Source organism: Sceloporus undulatus, chromosome 4 (assembly GCF_019175285.1).
Source record: "Sceloporus undulatus isolate JIND9_A2432 ecotype Alabama chromosome 4, SceUnd_v1.1, whole genome shotgun sequence".
NCBI classification, from domain to species: domain Eukaryota; kingdom Metazoa; phylum Chordata; class Lepidosauria; order Squamata; family Phrynosomatidae; genus Sceloporus; species Sceloporus undulatus.
This window is the reverse complement of record NC_056525.1, coordinates 228292448-228309644: the sequence shown is the minus strand read 5'-3', so window position 1 is coordinate 228309644 and position 17197 is coordinate 228292448. Positions and strand designations below refer to the sequence as shown.

At 37.8% G+C, this 17197-nt stretch overlaps 1 protein-coding gene across 1 annotated transcript; it reads left to right on the top strand.

The window, feature by feature from the left end:
• Positions 1 to 2887: 2887 nt before the first annotated feature.
• Positions 2888 to 16477, top strand: LOC121928363 (CUB and sushi domain-containing protein 3-like). Its single transcript, XM_042462949.1, has 4 exons — positions 2888 to 4085; positions 7792 to 7879; positions 12130 to 12265; positions 14692 to 16477. Exons 1-4 carry the CDS (start codon positions 4002 to 4004, stop codon positions 14849 to 14851), a joined length of 468 nt encoding a protein of 155 aa, XP_042318883.1. The 5' UTR covers positions 2888 to 4001; the 3' UTR covers positions 14852 to 16477.
• The last annotated feature ends 720 nt before the right edge of the window (positions 16478 to 17197 follow it).

Here is a 17197-nt window from a genome sequence, read left to right as displayed (position 1 = left end):
CTAATCTTCAGTTTGATATTAAGATGTAAATTATGACATCAAAAGCTATTTATCTGTGGATTCAACTATTCATGGCTTGAAAACATTTTTAAAATTATATAAATCCCCAAAAAAAGCAAACCTTGATTTTGCCATTTTATAAGGGACACCATTTTACTATACCATTGAATTTAATAGGATTTGAGCATCCACTGATTTTGTTATCTATGAGGGGGGGTTGTATTAATGTAAAGGCCAATTGTATTAAAGTATATGGATGCTTAAACTCTACCAGAAGTATTTTCAAGTGAAAGACATTGTGTAATGATAAAATTGTTTAAACTATGTATTTAAAAATGCATTGTAAATGACATTCCAAAATACATATCATTTCCATGCTGATAAAAAATACCAATATTGTAATACCATAATTGATATTATGTTGTAAACTTATTTCTGTTTTGTTTCAATAGAAAGCATATATAAATACAGAAATGATACAAGTGAAGCAGTTAATATAATCCATGGATTAGTGATAGGGATCATTCAGTCATTGTTCAATCATAGAAGCTATGTGGGGAAAGGAAGGAAGATTGTATTGTTAGGCCTGTCCCAAATATCCTCAGTGGCAACAGTGATGCCCCTTGACATGGAGATATGCATGAGGAGTATACATAGAGCAACACTTTATACACACACACACACACACACACACACACACACACCCCAGCTTTAGAAACATGTGATCAATGAGTATCTGTTTCTGTCCTGTTTACCACAAGCAACATCTACTTATGCAGAATGACTGAACAGGGCTATAATTAATGTAAATTGTCAGAGAGCAGCAATGACTGACTTCATATGAGAGATCATTTACTTTCAGCCATCTATACTAGAATAGTGCTCTATCATAATTTGCCAGAAAAAATTATTGAAAGAATTTATCAGGAAAGATAATTCATTTATCCTGCTAAAACCTGTCAGTATAACTTCAGCTTTTAATATTTCCCTGAGCCTACTAATTCTTGGCCAATGAAAGGAGACATCTGGAAGCAGCTGGTTGCGTGCTAGCTGTTAGCTGATCAGGCTTATACATGGTTATATTTTAAACCATCAGAGCACAGTGTAGACGTAAGGTTTAATCCTACAAACTTAGATAATTAATGGTTGCTTCACCATTGTGTCATAGTTGCTCTGATGGGATAGAACAACTCAGCAATACTCAAGAATTATTGTAGGAATTCTAATGAAGAAGAACCATGAAAAATACTTCTAAGACCACACTTTTGAACTCCCAGACGTGGGGCTTCCAACACATACAATTATACAGAAGGACACTGCAAGGAATGATACTGTATTTAACAGTGTGTAAACAGTGGAAAGCCAGTGTGGTATAGTGGTTTGAGCACTGGACTATGTCTCTGGAGAACATGGTTTGAATCCCAGTTCAGCCATGGAAACACACTGGGTTTGTGTTTAGCACACACACAGTGAACTGAATATACAGACATTAGATCCAGATGAAGTTAGGGCAAGGCAGACTGTCCAAAAAGGTGGATTGAGACTGCCCTGGACCTGCTCATCTTGAGCCATGACATACAGATCCCAATCTGCCCTACCACCAGCCCAAATAGGAGCAGAAAAGATCCACTCCTTTTTGGGCTGGTAAAGGGCCACCTTAGGTGGCCCTGGTGTAACCCCAGGTTGGCTTCCATGCACCCCAGGGGCGTGCATCATCAAAGCGCCATGCCTCCAAAGCAGCTTGCACCCCCCTCACCTGGTTGGCTGGGTGTCTTCCAGCTGCCTTGGCAGTGTGCAGTGTCAAATGAGCCCTGATGGCGCAGTGGTTAAATGCCTGTACTGCAGCCACTTACTCACAAACCGTAAGGTTGCGAGTTCAATACCAGTGAAAGGGCTGAAGCTCGACTCAGGCTTGCATCCTTCTGAGGTCGCTAAAATTAGTACCCAGATTGTTGGGGGGAATTAGCTTACACCTTGTAAACCGCTTAGGGAGTGCTTAAGTGCACTGATAAGCGGTATAGAAATGTACTTGCTATTGCGATTGCTAACAAATGCCATGCCCCCAAGCCACCCAGAAGTTGGCTTTTCTGGACTGTCTGTTTGGCCCTTTAGTTAAAAACTAGATCTCATTGAATTCAGTGAGACTTAACTTAGGCGCTCATTTCCCCACCGGAGCAGGGCCTCAGCTGCCAGAACAGCAGACTCTGGGGCCCCGATCTGCCGCTTTCCAGGTCGCTTCCCCGCGGCCTGGAAAGGGGTGTCCTTGGGGCTTCATGCCCCAAGGACACCCGACGGCAGCAGGGACAAGCAGAAAGGGGCTGCCTGGCCCCTTTCTGCCTTGTGTCACTGGCGCAGCCGTCTAAAGGCTGCGCCAGCGACGCACATCCCGGAAGGAGCTCCGTTTCGGAGCTCCTTCTGGTGTCACAGAAAGGGCGCTCTATGTGCCCTGGCACGATGCCAGTACGTCTCAACCGCGCCACCTCGTTTGGAGGCAACACGGTGGTGATGTAGCAATGGCAGCCCCTGTGTGGAACGGGCGCCGCCATTTTGTACGGACTCGATCCGTACTAGGGTTAGGGGCGTCCGGAAGGGGCCTTAGTCATGTCTACCTTTTTGTGCTACTTTCAGTTGAAGCTAAAGTGAAGATATCATATTTTGGATCCTGCCCATAGTCTTTTTATTTATTTATTTATTGTATATTACACCTTTCTTACAAAATGTGACCCAAAGTGGTTTTCAAAGAGGATTTATCATCTTAAAACCAATAATAGGAAAGGTAAAGTACTTTTTAACAAATCATTGTATTTAAACACTGTTAAATTTTTTAAAAGTGTAAAATCATTTTAAAACATAACAATAAATTTTAAAATGTATGGCACACACACACACACCACAAAAAGAACCCCCGCCATCAATTAATCTTTAAATGCCTGTTTGAGTGGGAAGGTCTTTGCCTCCAGTAAAAGAAGCACATCTTCAACAAATGACCTATTTGGTAAGAGACAGACAAAGCTCTCCTGTGAGAATTTTAAGACTCTGACAGGGTTCATACAGGGAAATACAATCTTTCAGATAGTCTGAACCTTAGCTGTATAGGACTTTATAGATCATAATCAACTCTTTGAATGGTGCCAGAAACAGCCAAGGAAGCTCTTTCAGCAAGGGAGTTATATATTTCCTGCTAATGGCCCCAGTTAGCATTTTGGCTGCTATATTTTGGACTGCTGAAGTTTTTGAACAGTTTCCAAAATCAATCCCATATAGAGTGCCCATTACAGTAGTCTAAAGGGGATGTAATAAAGGCACATGACTTTATATCCAGACCTGACTTATCTAGAAATTCTCATTGTTCAAAGGGATGCCACTCTTTTGATGCTAGAACTGAGGAAGATGGTAAATGAGAGGAGAAAAAGAGAATGAGAGTATAGAGGAGGAATGGGAATGGGAATGAATAAAATCTGAAGCCTCTTCCTATGAGAAAAATATTATTTTTTTATGCACAAGATGTCTATCTTACACAGAAAATGCTATAGTTGGGAACATTGTGTAAAATTTGTGTGTGGTGTTTTGGGGCTTTTAGGCTCAAAAAGCAGCATTTTCATTGCAGAAAACAGCATTGAAAAATTAGAGAAAATTCTGTTTTCTGCACATACAAAAAAGCCATGTGCAAGTTTGGCACATAATATATCCCAAAGTGGGAAGGTTGTGACTCCAGGTTTGTCCTCATCAGGATTTGCCAACACTTGAAAAACACAAAGATGGGATAGAAATAAATATTGTTGTTGTTGTTATTTTCAGATATTCTTTCCATCCCTAATGTATATTTATCCAAATAGTTGTTTAGTTGAACTTCTGATTCACCTGTATGAATGTCATGGGAGAAGTGTGAGGTAGACAGGAAGCATTATTTTTCTTTGTTTTAAAAACACAGACTATAAGTGGCACAGATCAATTGCTTTTATATTTTTTCAGGGGTATATAAAAGCCAAGAAGCCCGTTTAATGCTCCATATATATCTCATTAAAGCACCATCCCATACGGCTCTGAACAAACTGAAGGAAGAAAAATGGGCAATGGATGGTTTTGTGAGTACAGTCCTGGCAAAATCCAATACTGTCTTAATAGGAAATGATGGTTTGTGTATGAGACCAGGGAAAAAAAACATTTTAAAAATGGAAGTTTAATTATCCATTCTGAAAAATAGCATCATACAGACAGTTGCTGGCAGGGCAAGAACAAATGTTGATAGTACAATCTAGTGATATTCTAAATGGTGCTGAAAAATGTCATTGGCTGCTTTGAAAGACAGAATCATTTTTATATTGTATATATTGTGTGTGTGTGTGTGTGTGTGTGTGAGAGAGAGAGAGAGAGAGAGAGAGCAGTGAGAGTATTAACATACATTAAAGGCAGATTCTTTGCTGATTCTTTGAAAAAACACTTTATTATAAAAGTATGGGATTTTTTTCATGTTATTTAACATATACATAGCAAGATTGCATGATTTCCTGTTCCATACCATAAAATGCAACCTATTCAGTGTCATGTTCTTTTAAAGCCTTAGAATGCTGCAGAGCTATCTTTGTTGTTGTTAAAATAGAAGGAAAGTGTTCTGGATATTCTGTTAAAATATTTGATCTGTATATACCAGAACAACCCTTTGATATCATTAATACTTGGGAAAAGGCTATTCTAATAAATGTCCTTATCCCTTACTGTGGCAATGTTTGTACCACTATAGATAGATGGTTTTCTACCTAAGGAGAAAGACACCCATGACACTACCACTATCATGAGAAGACAAGGTTCACCAGCAATTACAATAATGTTTGGTAAGGTAGAAGGCAGTAGAAAAAGAAGAAAACCACATTCCAGATGGATAGACTCAAACCAAGCAAGCCACTGCCTGGAGTCTGAAGGACTTGGACAGGCTGTTGGTGATGGGGTGACTTGGACATCTCTCTTTCATAGGATCACCCTAAGTTGAAGTCAGCTTGACAACAACAGGTAACACCTTTAGCTGTTAACAAGCAGTTAACAAGAACAACTGGCAAAGGACAGATTTAATGTCATGAGAACATTGTGATTGAAAATCTGCTGTAACAAAAAAAATGTTGATCTCCCCTGAGCCTTTCTCCTCTGAAATAAATATGAAATATCATTTGTAGTTGTACAATAGTATACTATAAATTATTAGTTTTCAATAGCAATGTTGCTAACACAGGGGTTTGACAAACTACCCGTAAGGGGAATCCTGAAACCACCCCTTTTAGTGCCAGCTTGGGTCTGTGGCAACTACATGCCACAGCCCCAATCTGGCCTTTCCATAGCACAAAAAAGAGCTGCAAAAAACCGGCTCCTTTTTGCACCATGGAAAGGGTGCCATAGCCACTGGTGCCATGGCTTTTCACCGCTTCTTTGGCACTGCATCATCTGGATGCAGTGGCATAGAAGTACCATGACACCATCTGCCATGTCGTGGGGCACATAGCACCACACCTCCATGGGGGCAGAGTCAGGGCATGCAACATGAGGATGCCACACCCCCATTCTGCCCTGATGCTGGCCTTAATGGCTGGTCTGTCAAGGCTGATAGACAACTAAATTATATCATGACCTTTCTCCTTCTGTTCTAGTACCAGTGTCTTATTCTAGTTTCAGTTACTAAAACCAGGAGTACAGAGGGAGATTATTGTACTGAGTTTAAGGTGTCTTATCCCCAACAGGATACAGGTTCCTTTAATTTTAAAAACAGGTAATATCACACTTAGCCGTGGGCAGGTGAATGCAGCCCATATACAGCCCAGATGCCAGCCAGATTTTCCTGTCCTTGCAAAGCCACAGAAAAAGCCGAAAAAAAGCTAGCATCCAGGCTGTATACAGGCTGCATTCACCCAGCTATAGCTGAGTGTGATAACACTCATTTTTGAAATTAAAAACACCTGTATCCTGTTGGGTATAAGGTGCCTTAAACTCAATGTGATAATCTCTGAGGTTTCACATAAAGTTTCAGCAGAACTTGGGTGCAATTGGATATGTATGTTTAAAGCTACATATGGTAATAGAATTCTGTGCCTGGGACTTCTGAATTTTTACACACACACACACCTAAGCAAAAAGTAACTGTGGAAAACACCAGTGTGTATCTCACAGAAAGTCTAATCATCTGTTGATTCCTCCACTTAAAACTGTAGTAACTTTGCTAGCTGTAGCCATAAATCTGTCAACAGTCTATGGAACACTGTAACAAATAGTCTGAGACTAAGACAAGGTTATGTAAACACATCAGTCAGCACGTGTCATGGGGAATTCACACCATCAGATCGCTAAAGCTTCAATTGGGGATATGTGTTTACCTGGCCTCTGGAAAAAGAGACCAGGAGTAAAGGAAGTCACAGTGTGGTGGTGCCATGATAGAGAAGGAATTGGGGCAGAGCTAAGGCTAATTAATGCTGACCACCACCACCCTCTTTGCCAATTTTTTGACTCATCCTCCTGCCTCTTCAGCAGCCTGAGTTCACTGGTCACTTTGGGCCGAGTAAGAATTTTCTCCACTTTCCAAGGGTATTTTTGCCTACCCAAACTGTTGTTAGGTGACCTGGACAATTGGCCAGTGTGATGTTCGAGATAGCTGGTCACATAGCTGATATTAAGAGGGAGGGATATGAGATTTGGTGAATATCAAATGTCAGGATAGTGTGCTCTTTGGGTGAAGATTTGGTCTCCAAAACTGCCTCTTTGGGTCATATGATTACAAGGCTAGGGAAAGAGACTTGCCTTAGGGCTAGCCTGAGATATAAACCCTCACATAAGTCATGAGAGTTCAGTGAAGAAATTTCAAATTGGCATTCCAGATGTAAGTCGGCTGGGGCACAACCCAGTTTTGGGTTATCCTCGGGGAAAGCTGGGGAGGTGGTCTAGAGAAAGACCACTTGCCCCAGCTTCTCCCACATTAGATAACTCGTCCCTATTTTTGCAGATTTCAATAAATAAATAAAGTGTCACATTTTACACCCAGTTATCCATGTCTGGTATCGTCATTTCCTGGGTAAGCCAGCAAAACACCCAGTATCAAGTTCAGGAATGCATACTGAAGAAACTGCTTAACTGCTACTTGCATTGCTTAATTTGGTGCATGTTGACTTTTTAACATCATTACAACCCAATTATGGTCAATCATGGAAGTATATTGAAAGACAGTCTCATTGTGATGTTGGAGATAGGGCACCAGTATGGATTGTTTTTCAATCCACAAGTGCCTACCATCATGTGATATGACTTGTCCTTTGTCCATATTTAGCATCTATTTATCAGCCCATTCATCACCTACCTATCTTTCTATATTATTTTTAAAGTGAATGTGTTTGTGTGTGTGTGTCTGTTTGAAAGAACAAAAAGTAATTTCAGATAACAATTTCATAAGTCTTTCTGGCTCTGAAGTTGCCCATGTTTTATTTATGGACTTTTGTAAGTAGCTGTTTGTGACAAATGTGAAAAGCAGCCACATTGAAAGGAAAATTTTCTCTTTTTCATTTTAGGTATCATAATTTCAGATGTTAATAAAGATAAAAATACATTTAAGGCAATTCAGACAGAAATATTTTAAATGTCCTGCATATTTTTAGTGCAGCTATTCAGAAAATGTATCTCCATGAAAAGGAGAGATTGGGTACAAGGAGCTAAATAGTTTAAGTGTCCCATTCCAATCTGAATCTAATCAGCTTTTGAATTTTTATCCAATATATGTATATCCAGTGTAATGTGGTTCATTTTTAAAAATTGTCTTTGTAGGTTTCTGCTGAGCCTGATGGTGCTACCTATGTTTTTCAAGGATTTATCCAGGGTAAAGATTATGGGCAATTTGGACTTCAAAGACTAGGTAATCAGCAGGCATTGATTTTGTGTTATTTAAACCCTGTGCTGTCATTTGGAATTTGTATATGGAAAGAGGGTTGGGATTACCCCCAAGGTCCATGTGCCAGTTGGCTCTATGTGCACAAAGCCACACAACCACAAATGTTGTCAAAAGCAGAACCGGTTTGCATGTATCTACAAGTCATGCATTGTGAACTGGAGAATTGCACACTTTTACATGAATCTGCTCTCCCTTTCACACATTAACTGCATCAGGACTCCCAGTGAAGGAACATGGTATAAGTGGTATTTGTCTTTTTCCTTGCTAAAAGACTTGTATGATTGTATTTAATTTGTATCCCTAAAAGAATAAAGAATTTGTTTTATGGGCATCTTAATGTTATAATAAATAAGTAAATAAAGGCTCAAATAGACGTGGCAAAATAAATCTGCTTCGGGTCACTTTGGAGGTATGCTGTTTAAATGATGCATGCCTCCTAAGAGGCTGGAAGCCGTGACAAAGCCACTCTCCAGGCCTAAGGACTGGAACACAGATTTGGTGCTGCTTCTGGCCTCTTAAGATGCATGTGTCATTTAAATAGCATGCATCCAAAGTGATCCAAAGCAGCTTTATTTTGGCCTGTCTGTTTGGGCCCTTAGTCTGCTATGGTGAGTTTCAATTGTGTTTGGAGCCAATTATAGCAAGAGCCAGTGTAGTGTAGTGGTTTGAGCATTGGACTACAACTCTGGAGATCAGGATTCAAATCCCCCTTGACCATGGAAACCCACTAGCAAGTCACATTCTCTCAGCCCCAGAAGAGGGCAAAGATGAATCCTCATCTGAACAAATTTTGCCAAAAAAAGGGGAGGGGACAGGTGTGCCTTAGGGTTCCCATATGTTAGAAATAACTTGAAGACACACAACAACAATCCATGTCTATTAAAAATGCTTCTACTGAAGCTATAGACACAGAAGGGGGGTTGCCTGTCTCAAATTTTACTGCTGCTAGGCTATATGTGTGACCATATGTAGGTGACAGTGTTGCACGTATCACTAAAGATCACCCCAGCTATGGGTTATTGATAGCATTTCAACAAAAGTGAAATCCTAAATTTGGAGAATGAGCCATAGGTTGAGAACAGCTAAAGTCAGCAAGCTACCAAGACCTAGGTTGTGAGAGAAGATACTAAAGTACACTTAAATAAAAGCACCTTATTTCAGTGGATACATAAAAATGTAAGTAATGGTGGGACAAATAAAAGACCAGTATTCTTTCACTGACAACGACTAACCAAAGATTCAAAGGCTTAATGCATTCATGCATGGGAGTTGTCATTTAAATATTAGCAACCTTTATCTACATATTTTACTAGAACAGGAAGAATCTTGTTTATTTTATTGCAGTCATCTGTATAAGCCATTTTTATTTTTTCCCAACATTTCTAAGCACAATCCACAATTCAGTTAAGACACAAAATGCATTTCAGATACACTGCTTTGTCTGGACTGATTACAGCTTTCCTATGGAAGATCTGATTTGCACAACATAAACAGGCATTTCATATTTATCCACAACTAAACCCACCCTGATCTTCTGTGCAATGTTCACAGATGTTCAGAAGAATGGAGAAGAATACTACATCTTGGAGCATAAAAAAGAGGAAGGAAGGCGGAGGAAAAAAATAATTGTGGCAGCACCTTTTAGGACTAACTGTTTTTTATTTGTGTATCAGCTTTTGTGGATATGAAAGCATTTCCTTGGATGCAGTACCTAAGGCTTCATTTCCGAAGAACTGATTTTTTTATCCACAAAAGTTCATGCAAAAATAAAAACCAGTTAGTCTTAAAAGATGCTGCTATGTACATTTCTTTTCCCTGCTCCCCCTTTTTCCTCCATTTTATGCTTAAAACCATGGCTACTTATTTGAAAACTACACCTTGGAGAAACCTCAGAGGAGAAGGTCCAACAAAACTACAGCCAGGAACTTTTAGACAAATGGGTGCTTCCATATTCCAAACCATAGAAACATGCAGAAGGACAATGCCGGTGATGTTGCTGGAAGCTGCTGAGGGGGTTAGTAGAATCAATGTGGTTTCACTACCTCTCTCCAGCTGCCAGAACAGATCATTCAGCAATATGACCAAGACTTGTTTCAAAAACAAGGACTGAACTTAAAGTGAAAAGAGCCCAGACAATCTATTAACCACTAAAATGATAAGAGTACAGATGCAGCCTCATGCTTGTCTGAAACCTTACCTAATTATATATTAGGGAAATGTTTTACCAAATGCAAACACTAAGGAGGGATAACACAAAACAAAATGAAAAGGCATATATTGGGGACATATATTTAGAAAAAAGATGGACATAATATATATTAAATAAATCTTCAGATAAATAAAACCATCAGATAAATAATGACCCTACTATTTTAACCTGAAAAGCATTCATCCCAACTAACTCTCTGGATCCCTGGCAATATATTCCTGGTCATGGGCTTGGGCATCATGAATAATGCCAGCAGGCTGGTGCCACTAAAGCCTCCCAAGCCAGCTCTTTATAATTGCGACACATTCTGCTCTCATCTACCATATGTCAAAACCTGCTCCAGATTAGCACTTTAATTGTAGTGTGCTATGCAAGCAACACCTAATGCTTCTCCCTGCAGTTTGCAGCATTTGCATTATCCTGACTTGCAGCAAAATTGTAACATTATACCACAGCTTGTGACTTTGAAGAAGTGTGCAAGCCAAAGCTAATTCCTATTTGCTGTTTGAGTCACACAGATAAGTTGTTGGTGATGATAATACAAATGAAATATAAAAATGAAAACAAGCCAAGCCTGCAGGCTTAAACCTAAAACAAGTCCACTTATTTTAGTAAATCAGCACCATCAGTTATCTTTAGATAACAAACAAACTCTCCTTTTGAGTAATGTTTTTGTATGCCATCAGAAAATGTTTCACCAGATGTTTATTGCTTTTAAATTTCATCAGATTTGGAGAAGGAAGAAAAGGAAACAGATATTGCAATAAATCAATTTCCACGCACAGCCACCTTTTTTCAGCTAAATTATCATTGTTTGCTCAAATCAGTGTATGTTAAAGTATCTAGGCTCAACTGCATGATGATTCAGGCAGGATGCAGGAGAGGGGTGCATTTTGAAATGTCTCTGTGTTGCTTTTCAGTCCACATCAGTCTGTTCTTACAAATCCCTTGGTGCTAATAAAATATTACTGCTTTCATCCTTATGCATATAAAAAAAAGTGAGGCAGCAAAAAGAAAACAAGTTATAAATTATTGGAGCTCATTTCTGTTTAACTGCATTATTTTCCTCTTAGACAGTACCAAGTATGTTGTTAAGTGTTCCACTTTTCAGGTAATAGAATTCTGTTTCGACCAATCTGTACAATTTTACAAGAGGGTTTATTTGCCTTGGCTGTAATCCCCTTTTAAGTATCTAGATCCCTTTCAGCTATGATAATTTTATCTGTCGCCAAAAAAACCCTATGTTCCAGCAGGAAGAATTTCTCATTTTATTATGAGTGGAAAGGGAAAGAATTATGACGGCATAATTTATTTAGTATTCAAGATCTAGGTTGGACATTTTCAAGTCCTAAGAATAATTCAGCGTCAGACTGTATTTGATGATTCTTTTTTTAAAAAACTTAGAAAATACTATTTCTGCATTATGTCCCACTTTCTACCCAATATTATTTATCTGATCAATCAATCAGTGAGTCAGTCAGTTTTATTTGCTTAAAACCAAAGGTGATAGCAAATCAAAAGGATAAACAAGGCCACAATAGATCGGTCAATTCAAATGCTCATAAATATGTTATACCTAGCAATCCTATTGCCTGTCTCTGATTGTCTTTTTATGTACAACTAGCTCCTTCACATAATATACCAATACTTTTATCCCATTATCAAAAGAAAGAAAGAGTTAATTTTGCAAATGGACTGCAGATACCTTTATGAATGTAATAAGGTAGACAGTTGTGGCAAGTTACAGCAAAGAGTCACTACAATCACTATATATATATATATATATATATATATATGGAGTAGGAGAACATCTGTCAAAATGAGGGTTGTTGTGCCATTGATTGCCCAAAATAAAGTCACATAATGTTGCAGAACTCTTGATTTTGTATGGCCTGTAGGAGCCAAAGTTACATTTTCTTGCTTCACTGCACTATGATGTACAAAACAGAATTATAAATATCCGTAATAGGAAGCCCATCAAGAAATAACTTTTTTTCTCCACCAGGACTTAATATGTCTGAAGGCTCAAATTCATCAAACCAACCACATGGAACAAATAGCAGTTCTGTGGCCATTGCTATTCTTGTGCCTTTCTTTGCCCTTATATTAGCAGGATTTGGGTTTTATCTTTATAAACAAAGGTAAGTGAGAATCTAAACTTATAATATACTATATGTATATGTGTGTGTGTGTGTGTGTGTGTGTGTGTATACATACATATATATTTGTTTGTAATTGCAATTTGAGAAGTTTGAATTGGGGAATAATTCCTCTAGATAGCACACAGATAAAAAGGAGGCAAATTACATATCACAAAGGAATAACTTTGGTTGGAGATATAACGTATAAATATACGATCTACATCAGAAATTTTGTTATGAAAGCAAACTGTAGTTGTGAATCTTATTAAAGTAGCTTACAGAACAAAGTGAGTTGCTCTTTTTGAGATCTGAATGGGTTCATCTCTTTGAGAATGGGAATTTGTTTCAGTATCTTATTCCTAGAATAGCAGAGAGGAGTCATGGGGCAATCAAATTCAGGAACATTATTTACCCTGGATAGCTTTGCCCTGTTCTTAGTATTACCTTTACACTGAATTATTTAGTGCTTGTACCTCCTATTATTCTATTCAAGATAAATTAGGACTCCCTTGGAAAACATCCAGTCTTGTGCACACATGCATAACATTACTTTAGAAGTGTCAGGGATGCTTGATAGGTAAAGTTATTGTTCTGTACTATACCTTCATCCTGTTTAAACTGTTATAAATTATTCCCTCTAAAGAGGGTCAAGGTTGTTCAAAACTTGTGTATCTCAGGACAATGCATTGCTGTGTAATTTATATAGAGCCTCTACATTGTTTTTGACATTTAGAATATTAAGGCTCATATTTCTTGCTTATTCAATCTTGTACCCAACCTAGTTTAACAGACTGTACATGTGTAGAATAATTTTAAGTCTGAGAGATTGCACCACTGCCATTCATTGGCTGTTCAACTATTATTTATGTTGCCATCACAAACCTCAAACTAATATGTATATCCTATTGTCCTTTCTTGAGTGATAGCTTTATACAAAATATTTAAGTGTGACTTAGTGGCCCTTTGTTTGATCTTTTCTAACCATCATTTGAAAGTTTATTTCCTAGAAATATCTTTCCCCTTGAGCTAAGTCAGATTTACTGTGTTATCTAGAGCAGGTATTGCTAGGACAAATCTTCACAACTATAAAGCCCTCTTCAGGAACTGAAAATAGTATGAACTTGAATATGTGGGAAAAGTGAGCAGGGTAGTTCCCTCCCAACCCCACTCCATTTATTCTTACTGTCTTCATGCTGAGATTGACAACATCTTTGAAATGCTGAATTTGTCAAAGACATTTTCTCCTTCAAACAGGAACTCCTTTAAGGAAGTTCTGGCTTGCATTGGGGGAATCCATCACACATTACAGAGGTCCTCTTTTTCATATTATCACCATATGAAAAGAGAAACAATGTGAGATCTTATCTAATCATCTCATTCCCCTCATAGGTACATGGGCTTATTATCATTACAGAATTATAGTGCTATTATTCCACTTTAACTGCCATACTTGTTTCCTAATCCTAGGATCCCATAGGACACAACTATGACAGTTTGTGTATGCATCTTTGTTCTTCAAGTCACTTGTCAGCATATGGTGACCCTATGAATTTTATAGGATTTTCTTAGTCAAGGAATAGTCAAAGGTGTTTTTGCCAGTTCCTACCTCTGAAATGTATCCTACAGCACCTGATATTAATTGGTGATCTCCCATCCGATAGCAACCAGGGTTGATCCTGCTTACCTTCCAATACCATAGAGGATCTAATGTCTTTAAGATTTAGGGAGGGGCATTTACAATTTTCAGCTAGAGTGCTCCAATGTGTCACTAAACTACAAACCTCAATATTCCATATGATGCAACCATGGTAGCTAAAATGGAATAATAGCACTGCAGTTGTGTAGTGTGAATGGGTCCAAGGTTAACCATATCCTCAATGCTTCAACAACATCTAGATTTTCATACAAGGAAATAGGCATCATCAGTAGGTGAACATTTTATTCAGTAACATTTTATTCCAGTCCTGGATGTTCACAAAAGCTCTAACAAAGCTGTGGAAAAGCTTTCTCCTGCTTAAGCATTTGATAGTGTCACTGAGCTATACCTTGTGAGTTAATTTAGGCACTGGAAAATTCTCTGCCACTCTGAGTATTGTTGCATGTACTACAGGCAGAAAAATAAGAGATCCATCAGTGCATCAGATGAAGCAGATTGTAAGTTTTCTCATATTAAAATAAATCAAGGAACCACAAGATTCCTGGTGTGCTTTCCTTTTCTGATTTGAAATAAACTCGTGCAGCTATATCTTTGAAAATTGCCTTGAAAATCAAGCTGTACATTCTTTCAATATATAATACACTCTTGTTTTTTTCCTTAACTCCCCCCCTTCTTTTTTTTTATTTCTTTCCTTTCCTTTCCTTTCCCTTTCCCTTTCCCTTTCCCTTTCCTTTTTTTTTTTTTTGTTCTTCTTTCTATTTCTCTCCAGAACTGCACCTAAAACACAGTATACAGGCTGTTCTGTACATGAAAATAACAATGGACAAGCTGCTTTTGAAAATCCCATGTATGACACCAATGCAAAGTCTGTCGAAGGGAAGGCTGTGAGATTTGATCCCAACTTGAACACAGTTTGCACAATGGTATAACATTGTGAAGACCTGACTTCAGTTATCTGAAAATTGAAACACAACACAGTGCACACATAGTTCACTGATTTTTTTTAAAACTAACTAAATAAATTTAAAGCACAGTTTTCAGGATTTCCTGGGTCACCATCTCCTGAAGATGCGGGCGAAAGAGACAAGAGTGGGATTCTTTTTTCATGAACTGGAAAAAAAATATTGACTTCATGGTTACATTGGAGTGTTTTACAGAAAGTATGCTGCACTCCATGAGTGCTTACTCAGTTTATTTGCTTTTTTAAAAAAGGAGACTATTCTAAAAAAAACCTTAAAATAAAAAATAAAACATATTTGCATATATTGGAGGAGCATCCACTATCAGTACTTCTGTGCTTTATAAACTATGCTAGAGGGACTGGGTTTAAACAAACAAAATAAATGATATATGGTAGAAGTAAGAGTTATATTTACAGGAAACAGCAAGAGTCGCTGACTTCTCTTTAACAGTCACAAACCACATCTTTCCCCCAACAACTGGAATCTGTTTCTGTTCTCTGCCAGTTATGCCTTCCCTTTTAAATTCATTATATATCTCTTGCCCTGCACCTTGGTACCTATCAGTTTCTAAGGTTATGCTGTGACCATTAATAGACTTAGGTTTGCAAAGTATAACCTATTATTTCTATGCCATGATGGGATAATTACAAGTCATGTCTCCTTTATTTCCTGAGTTTAAATCCCTGCACGTTTTCATCCTTTATTGCTTACTTCATGCTACCTTCTCCTGCATCCTGTTGGATCCATTTTTTGTCTTACTCATCACATTACTTTCCTCAATAGCCACCAGTCTGATAGCACTATCAAAAGAGTGGAGATGTGCTGTATTAATTAACCTGGGTTTTGCAACTTTGCCACTGTCTATGTTGCTGAAGACTATTTATGAAAATTCCCATTATTGTTTCCCCTTCCACGCAGGAATTCAAATCCCCACTATTAATTGTTCTGAAATTTCTAGATTTCAGATCCTACTCCAACCTTTATTTCTTCAGCATTAGAGGTCCTGCTTCCAGACTGTGTTAAATGCTGTACACAGGGTATGATCAAAAGCCAGCAAAGCTGCAGTCACTAAAATATAGGCTTTAATCCATTAATGCATGTAATGTTCTAATGCACCCATGGAGCATCATCTCCTCTTCCCCAGATCTTCCATATTTATTTCAGTGGAGGTGGCAGCATGGTGCACATGAAGCGATATAAATGAATATCTGCTCTCCCTTTAAAAGGAAGGTGAAGCCCTAAGGTGTTCTGTGTAGCCTCCAGAGCACAAAGATCTCTTAGGCTCTTCCATTCTCTGCATTGGAATTGTTGTGTAGTTGTTGTTGTTTTTCTTTTGGAAGTGCATCTAAGTCTATTCTTAATTAGCTATTTTCTTTAATTGGTTCTTAGTTCTGTGACTCATTTTTATGGCAAATAAATTGTAACCAACTCAACAAAGGTATCATTCAAGAATTAGAATATGCTGGTTCTCCTGTATTTTAGACACTCATAAGTAAATATGTATTTATTTACATCCATTAAAAGTAATGAGTCTTGCCATGGGAGGAGATAACTTTGCAATTACAATGTTTGCCTCAGTATAATGTGCTCCGCCATTGGGTGTACTGAATACTTTGCCAAAGGAGTGCCTGGCATTACTGTGGTTACAAATAGTTATGCCAGCACAAATATTTTAAATACAGATTGTTTAATCCAGTTCATAACCCAGTTGAGCCAAAGTACTTGGTTTAAAATTGAATTGGTCCTGTAGATTTCAGTCTGTTTAATTCCAATCTCATTGCAATACATCAAGGATAAGTTTTCTCGTGAGTTTCAATGGTCTTTGGTTTATGTCTCCAAAAATCCTGTTTCATCATGATTTGAAAGTGTGTTTGTTTTGGAATGTAAATTAGTATTTATGTTCTTAAAATAAATCCTATTAAGTTAGAATTTATTTTTCTGCAGCAGTACAATGTAAATAAGACTACAGGAAGCAAAATAATCAATTTCTTCAAATTCTCCTTTCTTTTGTCAGATTTAAGTAATCCTAGACTTATTTCATTCACATATAAAAGAATGCAATTTCAGTTTTGATTATAGTTCTATAACTGAATTATCAAACAACAGTCTGAATAATTCTCTGTCATAGGTCATTGTCTTCCTTTTATAGCATGAAATCATTTTGGACTCATCAATGCTGTACATTTGCTGGTGTGAATTATCTGGTAGTACTGTCTTTTCCCAAACATGAATAACTCTGTGAAAATCAAATTTTATTAACATTATAGAGAGTGCCTACCAAAAAGAAAGAAAGAAAGAGAAAAGAAAAGAAAA

Excerpts from the sequence above, each read along its gene's own strand:
- LOC121928363 (XM_042462949.1), top strand. The coding sequence starts at position 4,002 with ATGCTCCATATATATCTCATTAAAGCACCATCCCATACGGCTCTGAAC. Across the intron at positions 4,086-7,791 it reads AATGGGCAATGGATGGTTTT|GTTTCTGCTGAGCCTGATGG; the intron begins GTGAGTACAGTC and ends TTGTCTTTGTAG. Across the intron at positions 12,266-14,691 it reads TTTTATCTTTATAAACAAAG|AACTGCACCTAAAACACAGT; the intron begins GTAAGTGAGAAT and ends ATTTCTCTCCAG.